This window comes from Epinephelus fuscoguttatus, linkage group LG9 (assembly GCF_011397635.1).
Source record: "Epinephelus fuscoguttatus linkage group LG9, E.fuscoguttatus.final_Chr_v1".
Lineage (NCBI taxonomy): Eukaryota > Metazoa > Chordata > Actinopteri > Perciformes > Serranidae > Epinephelus > Epinephelus fuscoguttatus.
The window spans coordinates 16352882-16369742 of record NC_064760.1 but is presented as its reverse complement, the minus strand read 5'-3'; the positions used below and the strand labels follow the sequence as shown (position 1 = coordinate 16369742).

The window sequence follows — 16861 nt, the reverse complement described above, 5'->3', positions numbered from 1 at the left end:
TCCTTTCTGAGTGCATGATGCAAATTGAAGTCTATAACACTGACATAGTGAAAGCTGACTCATACAAATGGGTCTAATGCAGGTTAATGTGCATCAGCAGGTTTGCCCTATACATGTCAGGTGTATGAAATGTCTGTATTGTCACTGCTCCGCATTCTTATAAACTACGATCATCTGTTTGCATTTCTTGCCACGTCCAGGCTCCGTCTCACTCCCTCTTCCTCTCCTTGCAGCTTTAGTACTCACACAACTGAAGTTACATCCAGTCACTACTATTAGGTTACTACTGCAGAACACCACCGGGGGAAACACTGGTTGTTTATGCAACTTCAGTATAAGAGATTGCGATGTTTATTACAACTTCAGTGATATCTGTTGCCTTATGTTCGAGACACAGCACCGCTCGCTCACCAGAGCAGCAGTTCTCGTCTCTTGGCCCGTCTGTGGCAAAGCAGCCTTCAGTGTTGATAGGCTATTACTTGGGATATGTAACAATCAGATAGTGCTGTGGTGGAACATTGAGTGAGGCTACATAGTGGTGACTGCAGACAGAGAGGGGGTGGCTGCATCTAAGCCAAAGGAGTGCATTTTTCAATTTTTAATTTTAATTTTATGGCTTTTAGATTAAAAAAAAAAACAAAACATAAAAAATATTTTGTGCTAGTGCAACCAACTCAGGAAGTGCAAAAGTTAGTCTAGAGCCCTGCCACAGTGCTCAGGTGAGGTTGAGGCTTTATACACAGCTAGTGACCAGGTGCTGGACCGTAAGCCCCAGGCATTCAAGAGACACAGCCCTGAGAAATACAAATAGAGCTGGCAAGCACGTTTACAAGTGTCATTTGTGTCATTATGTGACATTTGTGTTTTAAACATAGACTGTAAAAATAATGGACATAGCTACAAGGAAGTTATCCATTGATTTGCTGACTCCCATTTTGAAGGCTTAAGTGTTGCCATCCAGAATTGACTATATTTGTGGAAGAGGCTGCGACTGTGGAGGAGCGAGGGGTGGATTGGCCTAAGGCGAGGACACCATCAGTAGACAGCCTGTCACTTAAAGCAGCCTGCCCTTAAATATATGTAATTTTAACCCTTAATAAAACGTAAACAGGTGAGTAAAAAGAAAAGTCAACCCCCCTGCAGTTGTCATGAATGGGGAAATAAGCTATAGAGACCTAAACCATGTTTCATTCCAGGCTGTAAACATGTTTCAGCTGTAATTGGCATCGTAACATGGGGGTCTATGGGGATTGCCTCACTTTCTGGAGCCAGCCTCAAGTGGCCATTCTAGGAACTGCAGTTTTTGGCACCTCGTTGGCTTCATTTTCCAGATCCGGAGGTTGCTGCTTGGTTTCAAATGGTTAGTTTCCCACAATACCACAAACTAACCGATCAAGGCAGTGGTAGACCAGCAGCTCCCGTGTTCAGTGAGGTACAATTACTGGTTTTGTCATTGGAGTCTGGCTTTGAAGAGAGCATAGATAGGTTTCACTTTTAAATGGTAAATGGATGGCACTTGTATGGTGGTGGGCTAGGCTACCATACATTAGTGCTGCATGATTAATCTAATCGCAATCGCGATGTCAGGCTGTGCGATTACATAACCGCATGAAAGGCTGCGATTTGCAATTCAATGTAAATAAATGTTAACATGTGTGCCTGTGAACGTGACTGCCTCTCCTGTTGTGTGTCGAGTTTGTTGACATCATGTCCACAAGCTATCCTGGTGCGTGCAGCCGTCATGCAGCAGTGACCAACACAGACGCTGAAGAAGAGCATGAGCACGACCACAAACAGGCTGAGTTGGTGGCGAAAAAAACATCTGTTACATGGCGATACTTTGGATTCAGGTACGTTGACATTGAACAGAAAGACGTGCTGTGTAAAAGTTAAACCAATCTATATCAGCACTCAAGACAGCACAGAGATAAGTAGGAAGAGGCATGCGAGAGAAAGTCGAGCCGTGTAACGTTAAAGACAAAGAGACAGCTGAAAGCCGCCAGAGCCTCATAAAACAACATCCAAGCACAGTTATGCAAAGATTTGTAAGTGTCACAGGGAAATCACGGACTCCGTAACAAACTATATATTAAGAAATGAAAAATTGAGCAACTTTGCTCGGTTTCGGCCCACTTGACACGCATGTGTTGTGCTATGGCATGCTGGAATTTGTCATTTACGTGACAACGCCTGAACGCAACATATGCTCACTCCGCTGTGTGTACAGTGCCATGCTGTGCTGCTGTGTGAGCATCGTGTTTGACTGTGCTCTACATGGCACCACCTGATACTCAGTAACCATTTACTCGCCCTCACACACCAGTACAACAGCCATCGAGATCAATGTGGGGTTTAGCATCTTGCCCAAAGATACTTTGACATAGGGACTGGAGGAGCCGAGGATCGAACCGCTGACCCTACAATTAGTGGACGACCCGCTCTACCTCTGAGCCACAGTCTTTTATGAAGTTCCCCATTGCAAAGGGCTGTCTGTTTTGGAAGTGCTGGGCATACGACCGATTAAATGAGACTTGGATTATGCTGCCCGAGTTGTGTGAGAGTTTAATGTTCTCCATTTTGGATTCTTTGTACACCATTAGGGTATGCGAGATAAACAACGTTTTCTTCGCAAATTCAGTGTAACACAGGTTGAGTAATTGACATAAATGGTCGCTTTGGGGGTGAGGTATTCCTTTAGGTCAAGTTGAATTGTAACCTTGTTGTGTGGAGCAGGAGGCGTAACATGTACCACACCTTGTTTATAACCTCTACCTCGTGAAATATAATTAGAGCACAGAGAAGCATATTCCCAGCAGTAATGTGAAAATGATAAAGAAAACCAAGAAAGCTTAAGATATAGTCTGAGACAGGCCAATCGATAAAGCATTTCTCAGAGCAATAAAGACTTTATTAAGCTGGGTTAAATAAAGGAGAAAAGAGAGAGAATCACCTGATGTCTAAAAGATGATCCGAGTAAACTGTGTTTCTCTCTGTTAGGCCTATGGGAGGTCTACAACAAAGACAGAAGAGGAGCCATGTCTGCCATGTGCTTGACAGATGTGATTTTCTCCTTTTAATTGATTTTCTCCTCATTTTTTGGAGACGGAGAAACATGTGGTATTCTGCCCATGCTTTGTGATGAGGAGCAACATGGGAGTGCCATCTCCCTGCCGTGACACCTCAGCAGGCTCCCTACCTGGCTCATGGCAAATCAGTGAAGACTTCAGTTTGAATCAATAACAAAATAATAGACAGACAAGAAGACTTCTCAACATCCAAGCCTTAGCTTCTAAAACCAACGCTTGACAGTTCCAAAAAAGACATTATGTGGAATTTCAAAAGTTTCCTCTTTTTTTTCTCAAACTAAGCTTAAGAGTCAAAAGAGGAGAAAAAAAAGTAACTTTGCACAACAGTTTGTGGGTGTAGACAGCATCCATCTCAAACAAAAGGTTACTACCACACAACTGAAAACTGAATATGTGGAACAAAGGCTATCAAGTTGTGTTTTTGTTTACGAGAATGGGGACAGTTTTGACAGATAATGCTCGGTAAAACAGAGAGCAGCACCTTCCAAATTTTATATTTCTCATCTGAATAGTTATAATTTTACACACACACACAAAAAAAAAACGTTTAAAAAATCACATCTGTTTCATTTGAAACACAGCAAAGCATTTACAATTACAATACAGATTTTATCTTATAAAGTGTTCATGGTATCAGCAGGTGTTTTCAACGTTTCACCTCAATATTAGAGGAGAAAACACGGGAGAAAATGTGGAACAAACAACAAACAGTTAAATGTGTTTAACAATGAACATCACTTATATAGGCTGGTGTAGTCGTACAGAATCTACACCCTGCCAAACAGCACAAACACCTCAAATCTTACTATGAGCAAAGCTACAGTGACAGGCTGACAGGCAACAAACTGAGTGTGACAGATTCTAAAATCGCATTAAACTAAATGAGAAAAGCAGTCTGAGAGAAAGACACAAACACAGTGAGAGGGAGGAAAAAAAGGTTGAGAGAGAGATAGAGGGGGGGAGGGATTAATTCCGAGGGCTGGGGCTGGAAAAACCTGACAGACTTACTGTGACATTAAATGTGTCTTTAAGAAGGAAATATGGAGGAATTTTTCAAATGTGCACACCTGAGCACTTAACGTTAACCATGAAAGGTGTGAAGCAGGATTAAGAGGGAAATTAACCCGGCAAATACGGCGTTCACGTAGAGAGAAAGGAGATAAACAGAGAGATTGGTAAAGAAAGAGACAAGAACAGAGAAGAGTAACTGAGACAGAAAAAACAAAAACAAAAAAACAAAGGGTTTCTGAAAGCTTATTTCACTTTAAACCAAATCTATTGTGAGCCCTCAGGACTTACAGATGAATTTAACTTTTATATATTACCTGCCAGGGAATATGCTTCAAAATCTGAATGTGCATCACTTAATGATATCAACTTTGATAAAAATTTTTTTACCTAATACATGAGGATGAGCTATATACAGAACACTTGCTTAAAAAACAAACTTGTCAAGGTGAAAAAAAGGGGATGAACTTCGCTGCACTGCATTGAAATCCTCTCTCATTTGGGATTATTCTTCTTTGACAATGTCGCACACAGTCACCCTAATACAGTGCTGGTATATGATGAGACTGTCAATCAAATAAGAAGAGAGCTAGCGTGCAAAACAGTAATAGAAATTAATTTGTTTGCGGAGTCTGCTGTCTGAGAGCGTCTCTGTGAGTGATGTGCCATCTGTCACAGAAACAAAGACACTGAATTGGAGAGTGAAAACAGAAAACAAATTTTACTCGGTTAAGAAAATACAGCACCCAGTGTGCCTGAGGAGAAGCCGCATGGACTCCACCTAATCAAAATTTAACTGTTGTGCTGTATTGTGCATGAAGTCGCCCGTGCGTATGCATGTGTGTTTGAAAATGTGAGCTTTTAATCAATATTCAACCTGAGAACAGAGTACCTGACCTGGACCCTGTAGCTACAGATCAGCAGCGTGGTGATGATCAGTGAAAAGTACATGTAGTACCTTGGGTCCTGGCCATCAATTTCTGAGGCACATTAGATAGTACACCGAGCTAAGCCAAGTCGAGCCTCTCTTTCCCCTGCCTTTACTTTGTTTATTCAATACTTCTCCTCCTTTTCTGTCTTATTTTTCCAGCCCTCCCAAATCAGCATAATGCATTTCACATTTCATTGTTAAATTAGCATTTGATGCAGAAGAGAGTTACGCACCGTGTGCCAAAATAAACCACAATTAAGCCCAAGGGGGACCCCGTTTCTCCTGCTTAAGCTCTAATCCAACAGGCCCAATGCACTGCCATACTTATCACCTTGCCCCACATGTGCACTTTTACACCATGCAAATGATGCCCGACAATGTGCCAGGCTGCTACAATCACCTGTTGTTACAGCGGAGAACAAAGGCTGGCATGGGCACTGCCAGACCCTGCAGCCAATGAGCTACCACATGTAATGATGGGGCCATGCATATGGATGAGCATCGTGGTGATCTGGGTGATTGACAAGAGAGATAAACAATAATAACAAGCATGGCTAGTACGAAAGACTCCTGTGAGACCTGGCGGAAAGGTTGTTGCCATGGCGAGGTGAAGAGAAGTAGTACAAACCCGAAGGCTGACAACGCCTGTGTTTACTATGAGACGACCTAGTCAGAGGGTATTATGATTGCGAGTGGCACAATATATAATTTGCAACAATTTTAAAGTAAGAGAACACGTTTTAAAATATCTATGTATGCATTTCCTAAAGGACAAAACTATATAGAGCTTATTTTACACACACAGATAGTGTCATCAAATATATAAAGATATGTTTATATGGAAGGCATGATGTGCACATCTCAAAGCTGTTACTTATTTGTGTTCATATGACTGAACAGTATAGAATAGAAGTCACTGCAGAATTCCACTTTTCTGGGGGGTGACAGCCACAGCAGTATGGTGTCAATTCACAGTATGAAATTATATTGAATAAAACACAGCTACATGATCATGTGGGGATCCCACTGGTGAATCCAAATAACAAAAATGCAATTCATACAAGCATGCATACTACAATAGCACATTTAATATCCCAGGTAGGGAGGGCAGACATACTGTACACCACAAAGGTCTGTAGTAATAACTGATTTCGGAGCAATATGAGAAATCACAGTAGCTGTTGCTTAATAAGTTGCTGTATACAGATAGTCAGTTAGAAGCGCCATCATTTCCACATTATTGGAAGTAATATTTATTGAATCAACGTAGGTCCATGCAGAGCAAGAGAGGGATGGAAGAGATAGTGTAAAATAACATGCAGATAGTAGGTGAGGTTCTCTCTGCTTCATGTATATTGAATTAAGAAACTCAAAGGTCATGATGATGAAGATATGTTATAACAGGTGTTGGCCTGAGCCATCAAGATTTCCTAAAATGTGGTTTAATATGACTATAAAAATATGCAACATGCTGTGACACTGATTCATGTTTGGCTATATTATTTTTCTGGTATTGCATAATGTCTTAGTTCAACATAGATTTCCATGCTGAATCAGGGCTCAAAAATTGGTTTAATATGTGCAACATTCTACTTAAATCACAAAATGAATACAAATGTTCCCCACTGTTTACTTAAAAGCCCTGGTATGTCAACCAATGAGTGCTCAAAATGATGAGCACACATTTACTCATTAAGACACGCCGGGTTTAAATACAAGAGATGTCGGACACTTCTCTGCACTTCTTTGATATTCTTGCGAGTGCATTTGCACACAACATAGGGCACTACTAATTACAAATGAATAGCGGCGGTGCAGTGTTAGTCATTAGCCTTTCCTTTTGAAAAGGAGATGGGGTAATATAAAATACACTGGCAGACATTAAACATTAAGAAGCCACTCTGATATTCCGCAAAACAAGCCCCCAGGGCCGAATCATCCGCTGACGAGAGTTAGCTTACCACACACACCAAAAACTGGGCGTGCTTAAACATTTAGTGATGACTCCCTCATTTCAAGCAGCTGGATCATATGGCGTGTTCTGGGAAGGGGTGGGGGTTGAAGAAAAGTAGCTCTGCAGCAGCCAAAAAACTGTTCTTACTGTTTGTTTGAAATAAATCCTCACTCTGTGGGTGTATCTGTGTCTGTCTCTGACAATTCACTCCTCTCTTCTCTATCTCTTGTTTCTTTAGCTATGTGAAAATGGTTCGGGCCACCTTTCCAATGTGGGCTTGAATGTGTGCGTGACATTAATCTCATGCAACCTTTCATGATAGCGGGTCAACGAACAAAGAATAATGGACAGCATTTAAAACACACACATTGTTAATTACACATACAAAACATATGACTTTATATCCATGGAGCCTATTTTAAGTAACAGAGTGCAAACTTTTGTTACAATAACTGGCTCAAGAGCTATAATGCAAGATATGAGAATAGTTTAAATACTCCTGCACCCATTTACAGGACTTGTTTTAAATAGATATAGTAGGTTAGGCACACTGGAAAACCTTGTTCCCCAAAAAGCTCAACACAAGAAAACCCTGACAAGCCCGAAGGCATGGACTGGATGTGGGCAATTTTAAGTCCATACCTGTGCAGCAGAAGCAGTCTGAATTTGAATAAATTCATACCCTATATTTTGATGTAACTTTTGAACTTCAGTGGCCGCCTTAGGTCGCCAACAATAAACACTGTGTGGATGTGTATTAGTTCTGATTCACTGAGGTCAATGTGGTGATGAGCTTTGATGTGACACGGTTAAATTAGAAATGGGCCATAATTGGACATCACAGGGGCTCTGCAACCGCTTTACTATATATAGTGCATGAGGAACCATGGCCTGCTTTTGCATGATGGAGGTAGAAAAGCTGATTAGAACGTAAAAAGCTTATATTTGCCTGGAGGGCATTATGAGAGGGTATGCATGTAGTAGGGAATTCAAAAATCTGTAAACTTTGTAACAGTCTCCCAAGATGTGCCAATTAAGCATCGAGGGACTGCAAGGTAGTCCGGCAGAATAATTGTACAAGAAGAATAAGTGGGGAGAATAAAATGCAAGACAAAAGATGAAGCTTGGAGAGCTTGGAGAGTACACTTGCTAAGCATTAATCTAAATTCCTGGAAACCAATATCACTTAATCCCTCCTACTGTAAGTAAGAAATCTTCCTAACGATGCCTTTGGACACAGTTCCTCCCGGAGACAGCAAACCATTCGTAATACAACAATAACAACATTGTCAGCCACTTGAACTTATTTATCAATTTCCCAGGGACCGTTGCCACAACTGAAAAGGGATTCCTGCGGTCCCTCATCGTCAAGATACGTGAGCTTAATACAAGCTTTCAGCCACCTTGAAAAGGGAATCCCAACAAAATGTTTTGTCACTGAACTAATGCAAGTCATTTGGGTTAAACTGTCACTTCAGATTTTGGAATATAAAGTCATTTATGACACATTTCTCAACCAAATTGTAAAAATTACTCAGTACAGAAATAAGTCACACAAAGATGTCACTCTAATTGAACACTAACATACTAAAGGGGCAGTTCACCCCAAATCAAAAATGCATTACATATTTTTATTTTTACCTGTAGTGCTCTTTATCAATCTTGATTGTTTTGGTGTTAGCTGCGGATTGTTGGAGAATTCAGTGAGATAATGTTTCCTTGTCTCAAATTATGTAACTGGATGGCACTCAGCTTGTGGTGCTCAAAGCGCCAAGAAATAAAACAAAACAAAATATAACAAAATAAAAACTGAAAAACTCAGCAGCAATGTCCCTTTCCAGAAATCATGATCCCGTTACTCAACATAATCCACGGATCTTGTCGTGAGCAGTTTCATGTAGGGATTATTTTGTCTTTATAGAACTACACCCGCCAATCATATCATCACGCAGAAGGAACCTTCCATCTACAAAGCTAGTAAACATTACAGCCCAGCGAAGGGGGGTGCCATTAATGTTTCTCATGCTGTCACGAGCACAAGCTTCTGGTCCATGAGTAGATGCATGCTTCCTTCGGCATGTCGATACGGTAACTTGGTCATGATCTTTGGAAACAGACATTGCAGCTGAGATTTTAAGTGTATATATCCAATTTTAGTTACATTACATTTGAGAGAAGGCAGACACCTCTACGCGGATATCTCCAACACTTGGAAGCTCACCCCAAAACAATGTAGATGAACTGTCCCTTTAAATAGACTCTCAAAAATGCTCTCTCGATCTCTCAATTGGAACATAATGAGGATGAATGACACTTCAACATATAATGATGCAAAATTATTGTATTGTATGTATTCCCTGTTAGTTGCATGGCTTTCCACTTCCACTGCATGTTACCGTTGTCGATTACTTGCGCTGTTGCTTGGCTTAATCAGTTTCTGATCATATGATAAAATGTGCTTTTATAATAATAAGCAGCTGGACTAATGCTGCTGCTGTACTGAATGTAAAACACTGACAAATACAAATGGTGCTGCAATAACAAGTAATATGGTAATGAATAAATGTAGTAAGACACTCTACAATTATGCTCTCAGCCTATTACTGTACATCACAGTAACCCTGCCAGTGAACTATTACGAGCAAACCCTTGCATGTGTACCAGTTGATTACACCATAAACTATTCAAGTATACAAGTCCTTATTAATAATCTGGCCATTGTTTGGGCTCCTTGTGTTCCTTTGGCAGGGACTGTAAGGGCATGGGACCAAATACCATCATTATGCCAGTTAAGCCTTCTCCCTGGAGCAAAGAGGCTTTTGGGACTTTTGGAGAAATTAAAACACCAAAGGAGAGCCAACTTAAGTCAATGACAGCGAGGTCACGGGCATAGCCACATCATGATTTAAACAATGCAAGTGAAGTAGAATATACACTTAGCCAGGGTGCTACTGAGAAGAACTAGAGGCATTGGATGTCCTGTAGTGCCAAACTAAACGCAAACACAATGCAACCAGGACCCTGGAGCCTAACACACACGTGCCCGACTCTCTCCCACACAAACAAGGTCTACAGAACCTTCCCTTGTCGCTTCTGTTGCCAGCCAACAATAGCAATGAATAGCTTTGTCAGGCTGTCAGCCCTTTAAAAGCAGACCTTTGCCAAGCTTTCTGAGGCTCAATCTGTTTTCATTGAGCCAACGCTCATTATTGTCTTTCATTGTCCTCTTCATCTCATTGTTATACAGCGTATGGTGGTGGGGTGGCTCTGATGTCTTTTTGAATTTGATGAAGCTGACCTGATATACAAAAGTGACCTCTGTCCACCAGCACTATGAATATTGTAGCCAAATGAGATGGAGGGAGAAGGAGCGAGAGGGAGTCTGCATGCAAACAACGTGTGTGATTGCACATGTGAACCTCACACACACATGTATCAGTTGGATGATTAATGACAAGACTGCGCGGAGACTAGAAGCCAGAGGGGATAACTGACATCATCTATCCATGTGCATGTGCTGTATGTATGTTTGTAAACTAGTGGCATGGAGATGAAAATAAGTGCGGGATTGCGAGGATTCATATGGAGTCTGGATGAATGGTGAGAGCCAAGACTGTCTGCCAGCATTCAGGGATGTGTACATCATCTCCGAGGCGTTGATGGGCCCTAATGCAGAATAAGGAGAGCCAATCAACTCCTATCTATCCACTCTGCCAGGGTGACACATTGTAGGGGTACTTCAAGGCCAGCGCACTGCCACATTCTGCTGACAAATCATTATATTAGACATGTCGACAGAGAAGAAAGATAATAAGATTGAGTTACAGAGTTTAGATGCATTATGAACACCTCTTGCTTCCTTGATTCCTTCCATTTTCACTATTCCCTCCATTTATCAGTTGCCCGCCTGCTTGTCACTCGTCTTTGCAAAATAATGCAAAGGGAGGATTTTGAACCGGGCCAAGTTTTGTAGTGTTTTATTTTCCTCTCCTATCAAGTGCTACAAGACAATTTAAACAAAGCCGCTGTTTATCAGAGCTCTTCATCAGAGGACATGAATGCAGGAGAGCTTTGTGGAGCTGTCAGGTACTGTACACTATCGCTCGTTCAAGGTTGGAGTGTTGATTAATGCCTAACTGTTTGTATAAACGGATGCAACTGCCAGTCAGTAAGAGAAAAGCATGGATATCACACCAAAAATGTGTTTACCACCTTTGTTATAAAATATGGGAAATTTTATTTAACTACTGATAATGGTACCTGCATCAATAAAGGCTGCAGTGGTAGGTTAATCACAAACTACTCAGCAATTAAATAATTGCCACATTTGTTGTGTCTCAGTAAAAAGCCATTTGTTTGGCAAAGCCTATTTTAGATGTTTTAACTCCAACGTGCAAAAGCAACAAGTTGCACCAAGCTAACAAAACTGAAAATTCAAAACAAACACAAGAGCACACAAATGGTTACAATGGCTCAACAAAGGCGACTTGAGTTCCATCTTGCACATATCTTTGATTCAAACAAGTCCCTTTCCTTCACTTTTTCATCTCCCCTATGTATTTACCCTTATTTTAGGTCCACATAATCACCCACTCCTTCTAACAGAAGCAAGATGGTAGAATAAATGCATTTCCTCTGAGTGCTGCCCAAGCCATGCAGACGCGTCTTCCTACTCTGTATGTGTGTGCAGTTGTCCATGTGGATAAATGGTGATTGGCGTGTGGCTGAAAGTGGGTGGTGTAGAGTGATTAATCAGCATAATGAGTGTAGATGAGCACTGTGCAGATGGAGCCCACACTCAGGACTGTGTCACCCAGCAGGAAGTCTCTTTGCTCCCCTTCAGTGCCTCTGTGTAGCTCTAACTGTATTTCTCAGGCGTGTGCCGCTTGCTTCCTTGTTTAAGTTGTGAGATTTTGTTCTATAATCATCTAACTCTTTTTTTCAACAGGAAAATTGTCTATGTATACAATCATTGACATTTTCATATAAATGAATATTTAGACTTTTCTTGCCAAATGGCACCTAACAATATTACGTATATTCAGACAAAAAAAAAAGCGTTTATGCTGTTGTAAAAACCTAGGAGCTAATTGTGCTGACCGTCAAACACAAATACAAAAACTGAGGCTTTTCAGTTTTTCTTCATGGGAAGCAAAAAGCCACACTGGCAACCGCGTGGCATAAAAAAAATCTGATTAAAGATCAGTTCCTTTGAAAGATAACATTTCATAGAAAAAAAAGATTAAGGAAAACAGACAAGCTTTGACTGATATTGCTGGAAAAAATGCAAATATGCTTCAAAAGAGAGGAACAGACTCCAAAATAAAATGAGAGCAAATTCAGTAATATGAACTAGTGGACATATTGTCAATTTGCCAAGTCCTACTGCTCCCAGCATCCCATGAATGCATTTCCCTCCCCACTTTCCTGTCTATCTTCAGCTGTCTTGTCTAATTCAGGCAATAAAAGTCCAAATAATCATAAAAAAAAGACCATAATGGTGAAATGCACTCCATATACTGGGTTCAAACAGATATTTATGGAAGAAGTGGATTATCTTAAACTCTTGTAGTAAAGGTATACTATGCAGGATTGTCAGTTACTGCTTCTAAACACGCTTGCGAGTGAAACTGAAAGCCAACCACAGTTTTACTCTGGTTTGGCGTTTCTTCTTGCTACATTTGCATTTTTTCAGAGTTGTGTCTCTTGGATGCCTGCTGCTTACTTTTTTATAAAGGCCCAGACCCACCAAACTGACTTCAGAGAACTAGCAGCAAAGGAAGGGGCACTGCCACGCCGCCTCACCTCGCCTGTATATTGGCCAAAAAGCTGCACATGAACACACCACAAAGACTTCAACCGTCGGCCAACCAGCACGTATGTTCTGCACTTGTGCGAGAGCAAATAACTCTCCACACCAGCTGACAGCAGTCGTCTGTAATCATCATTCAAAAAGGGAAACCGAAAAACCGTCTTGACGCTAGTTAGCCAGTTAGCACACTGACAACACGTCAGTCTCGTTTTAAGGGTTTTCACTGTCTATCTAAGACAAAGACGGGCTGCCTGGGTGATTTTGGCCGCCGCCTTGGTTAAAGCGTGCGTGGGTGCATGGGAGGCGTTCAGACAGAGCATCTATTGCATGAACAAACCCCTTACTTTAAATGTAGACAGATCCCAGTTCCCCCTCGGGTTGTGTAACTCCTACTGTTTCCCACAGAGTTCTGCCCCGTTTGAAAGGTGAAGGAAGCCCGTATGTAGTAAGACAACACCTCCGAGATGTAGAATGTGTATTATAGAAGAGAAACATACATTTCAGGACCACTGACTTGTATCATCAGAAGAGACATGTCCTGTGATTTTCAGCCTCCTTTCATATTTAATAGAGGGGGGACAATACCTGACAGTAATATTCTGAGCTGTCAGGATGTGCCTGCTGCGAAGGGTAAATATAATCATAGAAGGCTGAAAATCACAGGACATGTCTGTTCTGATTATACAAGTCAGCAGTGTAAAGCTCAAGCATGTGGGGGCCTCCTTTCATATTTAATGGGGGGGGGGGGGGAATGTATCTAAAAGTACAGCTGTCAAGATGTCAAGATGCCCCCCGCCACAGGCCTTTGCCACCTTGGTCTCAAAAAAAAACCAGGGAAAACCCTGGAAATGAACTGCGCCTCGCCTGGAAAGTGGATGAGAGCAGGTGGCTGCAGCAGTAGGCGGTGACAAAAAGCTGCAGTCAAGTCGGACACTTTCCCAGCAGTTTCCAGCAGCTTTCAGTCCGTACAGGAAGTCACCAACATCCTGTTTGATGATTTGATTTGATGTCAATTTATTAAAACGTTATCAGACTCATATTTCAGTTTGTTCTCAGAAAGAAATACAAGACAACAACTTTCATTACAGATCAGTGAGATGTAGTCGGAGTTTCCCATCTGTAGAGATAGAATACACATGCAATAGACTACATATTGCATGTAAACCCTCGACTTTCACCTGGGAGCCCAGTGTTTGCTTCCCATAAGAATGTAGAGCCAAACCGTGATGTTTTTTTCTAAAATTAAACACATGCTTTCGTTGATGTCCCGACGTTGGCTGCAGTGTCCTGAAACATCAACAGCTGACCCAGGAGGATACGTAGCACGCAATATTTAGACGTGAAAGCCAATGGACAAAGAGGCAAAATGTGACGACTTGGGATGAGAATGTGTGAATATACGCACCATTTTTACTAAGCATATACTCACAAGTAATTCATTCACTACTAGGTTTGGGTTATACGAGGCATATCCTACACTCCCACTCAGAAGTTTCTGTGAAGCCTTGTTTTACTCTCAAGTGATGCACTCATTGTAAATACTCTAGTGAAGTATTAATAAGAGCAAAACTCCAGGTGTGTAATTATAATGATGGGTGAATTAAAAAAATGACTGTGGTAAGAGCTTTATTCTGAGTGTTATTACTGTACATAAAATACTAAATCCAAATGGAGAAACACTGCACATTAATGAAGCAATTCTAAACACTAAGCACAAAGGAGAGAAAAACACTGACCAGTGTGTAGAAAGTGTTGCCTTAATTGTCTAGTCCAGGCTTTCCTCTTTCCTAAGCATTGTTATCTAAGCAGCAGCTACACACTTGCCAGATGTGAGCTCCTTCTGCATCAATAAGTTAACTCTGTTGGTCCTCCTGCCTCCCCCTGGACTCTGTGACATTAGCTCTGCTCCCAGATGCTTATGATGACTCACACACTTGCTCTCATGAGCCTTGTTGAGCCTCATTGTCCTGCTTCACATTTAATAAAGAGGGAAATGGAAAAGGTAATGGGGACAACGGAAACCCACACAAAGGGATGGTTGCATGTGGAAAGATCCCCCCCCCCCCAAAACAGCAATTTTTGTCACTTATCCCTGAACACCTGTCATCTCTTGAACAGCACTGATTCAGATGATTTTTGTTTAACGGTGAACAAAAGGAAGTTAAAGGTTACAGAGGAGGACTGTATCATAGTAACTGCATCACTGAGATTATCTGAGCATGCATGGCGTTTTTTTTCTTGTCTGTATTTGTTTGTTAGGTTTGGCCGTTATTTGTTCATCACAGTATTTATCAGTAAATTGCTTCAGAGATTTCCTCTCTGCCTTGAAAAACTGGACAGAGTTTTAACTACTCAGGTGCGGCTTGGTCGGTTTAGTGGTAGCGGTTTGTTCTTTTCCCTTTAAGCAAACCAGACTACTGTAAACCAGTCCGACCATTTGTCTGGTGCAGTGTGCAACGAGGCCCTGGTGGGGATGTGTCGGGGACGCAGCTGCCATGTTGGCTGATATACACGATTTCTACTTTGCTACGGAAAAAAAGGGTTGAAGGTGGTAAAGGTCAACACCTTAACTTCCTTTCTCCTTCACAAAGCAGAAGGGGGTCTGCCATCTCATAACGTAGGCTCTGTACTTTCTGCCAGATTGCTAGCCAATTAAAGGTTATCAGAGCTCAAAATAATAGTCCTGCAGGGCAGCTCTGCAGATAGGCCCCATCTTAATATATATTGCCTCACCACCCTTTACTAGCGTCTAGGATCCAAGCAGTGAAGAGGAAGCAGACTAGCTTCTGTGCAAGTGTTGGTTGATAAGCCATGTGGGAAAGGACACATATATCAGTACAAAGGTAGCGTATTTATCTATTTATTTTTAAAGGGTAGGAAAGACCTCTGGACTTAAGCTTGAAAGCTTCACTTGAACGATGCCCACTGCTGGTTGAGGAAAACATTCTTGCACACAACACAGTGTATCACTGCCAAGTTTATATTAAAGTCAAATCTTCCATTTGCTGTTCGTTCCTGAAGTTTACACCTCCTACTTCAGAAATAAAAATAAAACAAAAGGCAATAGCTTTAGTGCTTAACACAAGGGCAGTGCAGGAAATATTAGTGCAATTGAGGCTCTCGCTGTCCAGTGATGCATCTTCACTTCAGATACGCCCGCCCTGCTTTCAATTAATGCTTTTTGTGACAAGAGAAACAGAAATAAAATTGGGAGCACAAACAAGTAGCCTTTAGGAAGCTCATCAATTATGGTTTAGGACAAAGGCAAGAGGAAAGGAGGGTGGAGTTGGGGAGACTTTGCCAAGCCCTGTCCTTCATCATCCATTATGAGAGGATGAATGGGGGGGTCTCTGTGGTCCACATGAGAATGAGGAAACAGACTTGTGCCAAAAGCAGACCATACCAGGTGTAAAATGGGGTCACCAAGCAAGCCGCCAGACACTGAAATTCAAAAATTATCTTTTCATGTGAACACGTAGAGAAAATGTCTCTCTCTGAGACACAAACAGAGGTGCACATGTGTTTCCGAGGGTAAAATAAGAGTGTGTGTGTATGTCTGTGTGTGGGTGTGAGTGAAAAAACTAACACACCACAGTGAACATCAGTCTTACCTGGATGAGTGATTCGCTCAGTCTTTCCTCGTCTACCTCCAGCACAATGTCCCGGATCTCTTCATAAGGCAGGCGGAACGAGCCCAAGAAAATTGCTGTTGTGATGGAGAGAGAAGAGAGTCATTTCCTCTCCTGTTTTTTTTTTTTTATTAGACCGCGGGGTTCAAAGAGACATTTCAGCACTCATCGCTCCTCAGACAAAATGACCACAGACCTAACTTGTCACTTGGAAAAACTAATACACTTTCTGGCCCTCAACAGGATAGTTTGTGTCACCCTGACAAAAACTGGGAAGGAAAACATCAAGATTCAGCAGTAACAGAGAGAGTTGCCAAAACCATACAACACATAAAGTCATAAAAAGTGAGCCATAATGATAACAGTGAGTTAATGACGATAAGTTACTTGTACTTGTGGCGGCAGATATGTTGTCATCTGGGAGGGCTACATGGTTTTGTT

General features: G+C 41.6%; 1 protein-coding gene across 7 annotated transcripts in view; it reads right to left on the bottom strand.

The window, feature by feature from the left end:
• diaph2 (diaphanous-related formin 2) overlaps positions 1-16861 on the bottom strand; it is a 513027-nt gene that overhangs the window by 215033 nt on the left and 281133 nt on the right. For all 7 annotated transcript variants that reach the window (XM_049585042.1, XM_049585047.1, XM_049585043.1 and 4 more), the window contains one exon: positions 16403-16497. In XM_049585042.1, coding sequence (XP_049440999.1) covers positions 16403-16497 — 95 coding nt within the window. The remainder of the gene's footprint in view (positions 1-16402; positions 16498-16861) is intronic.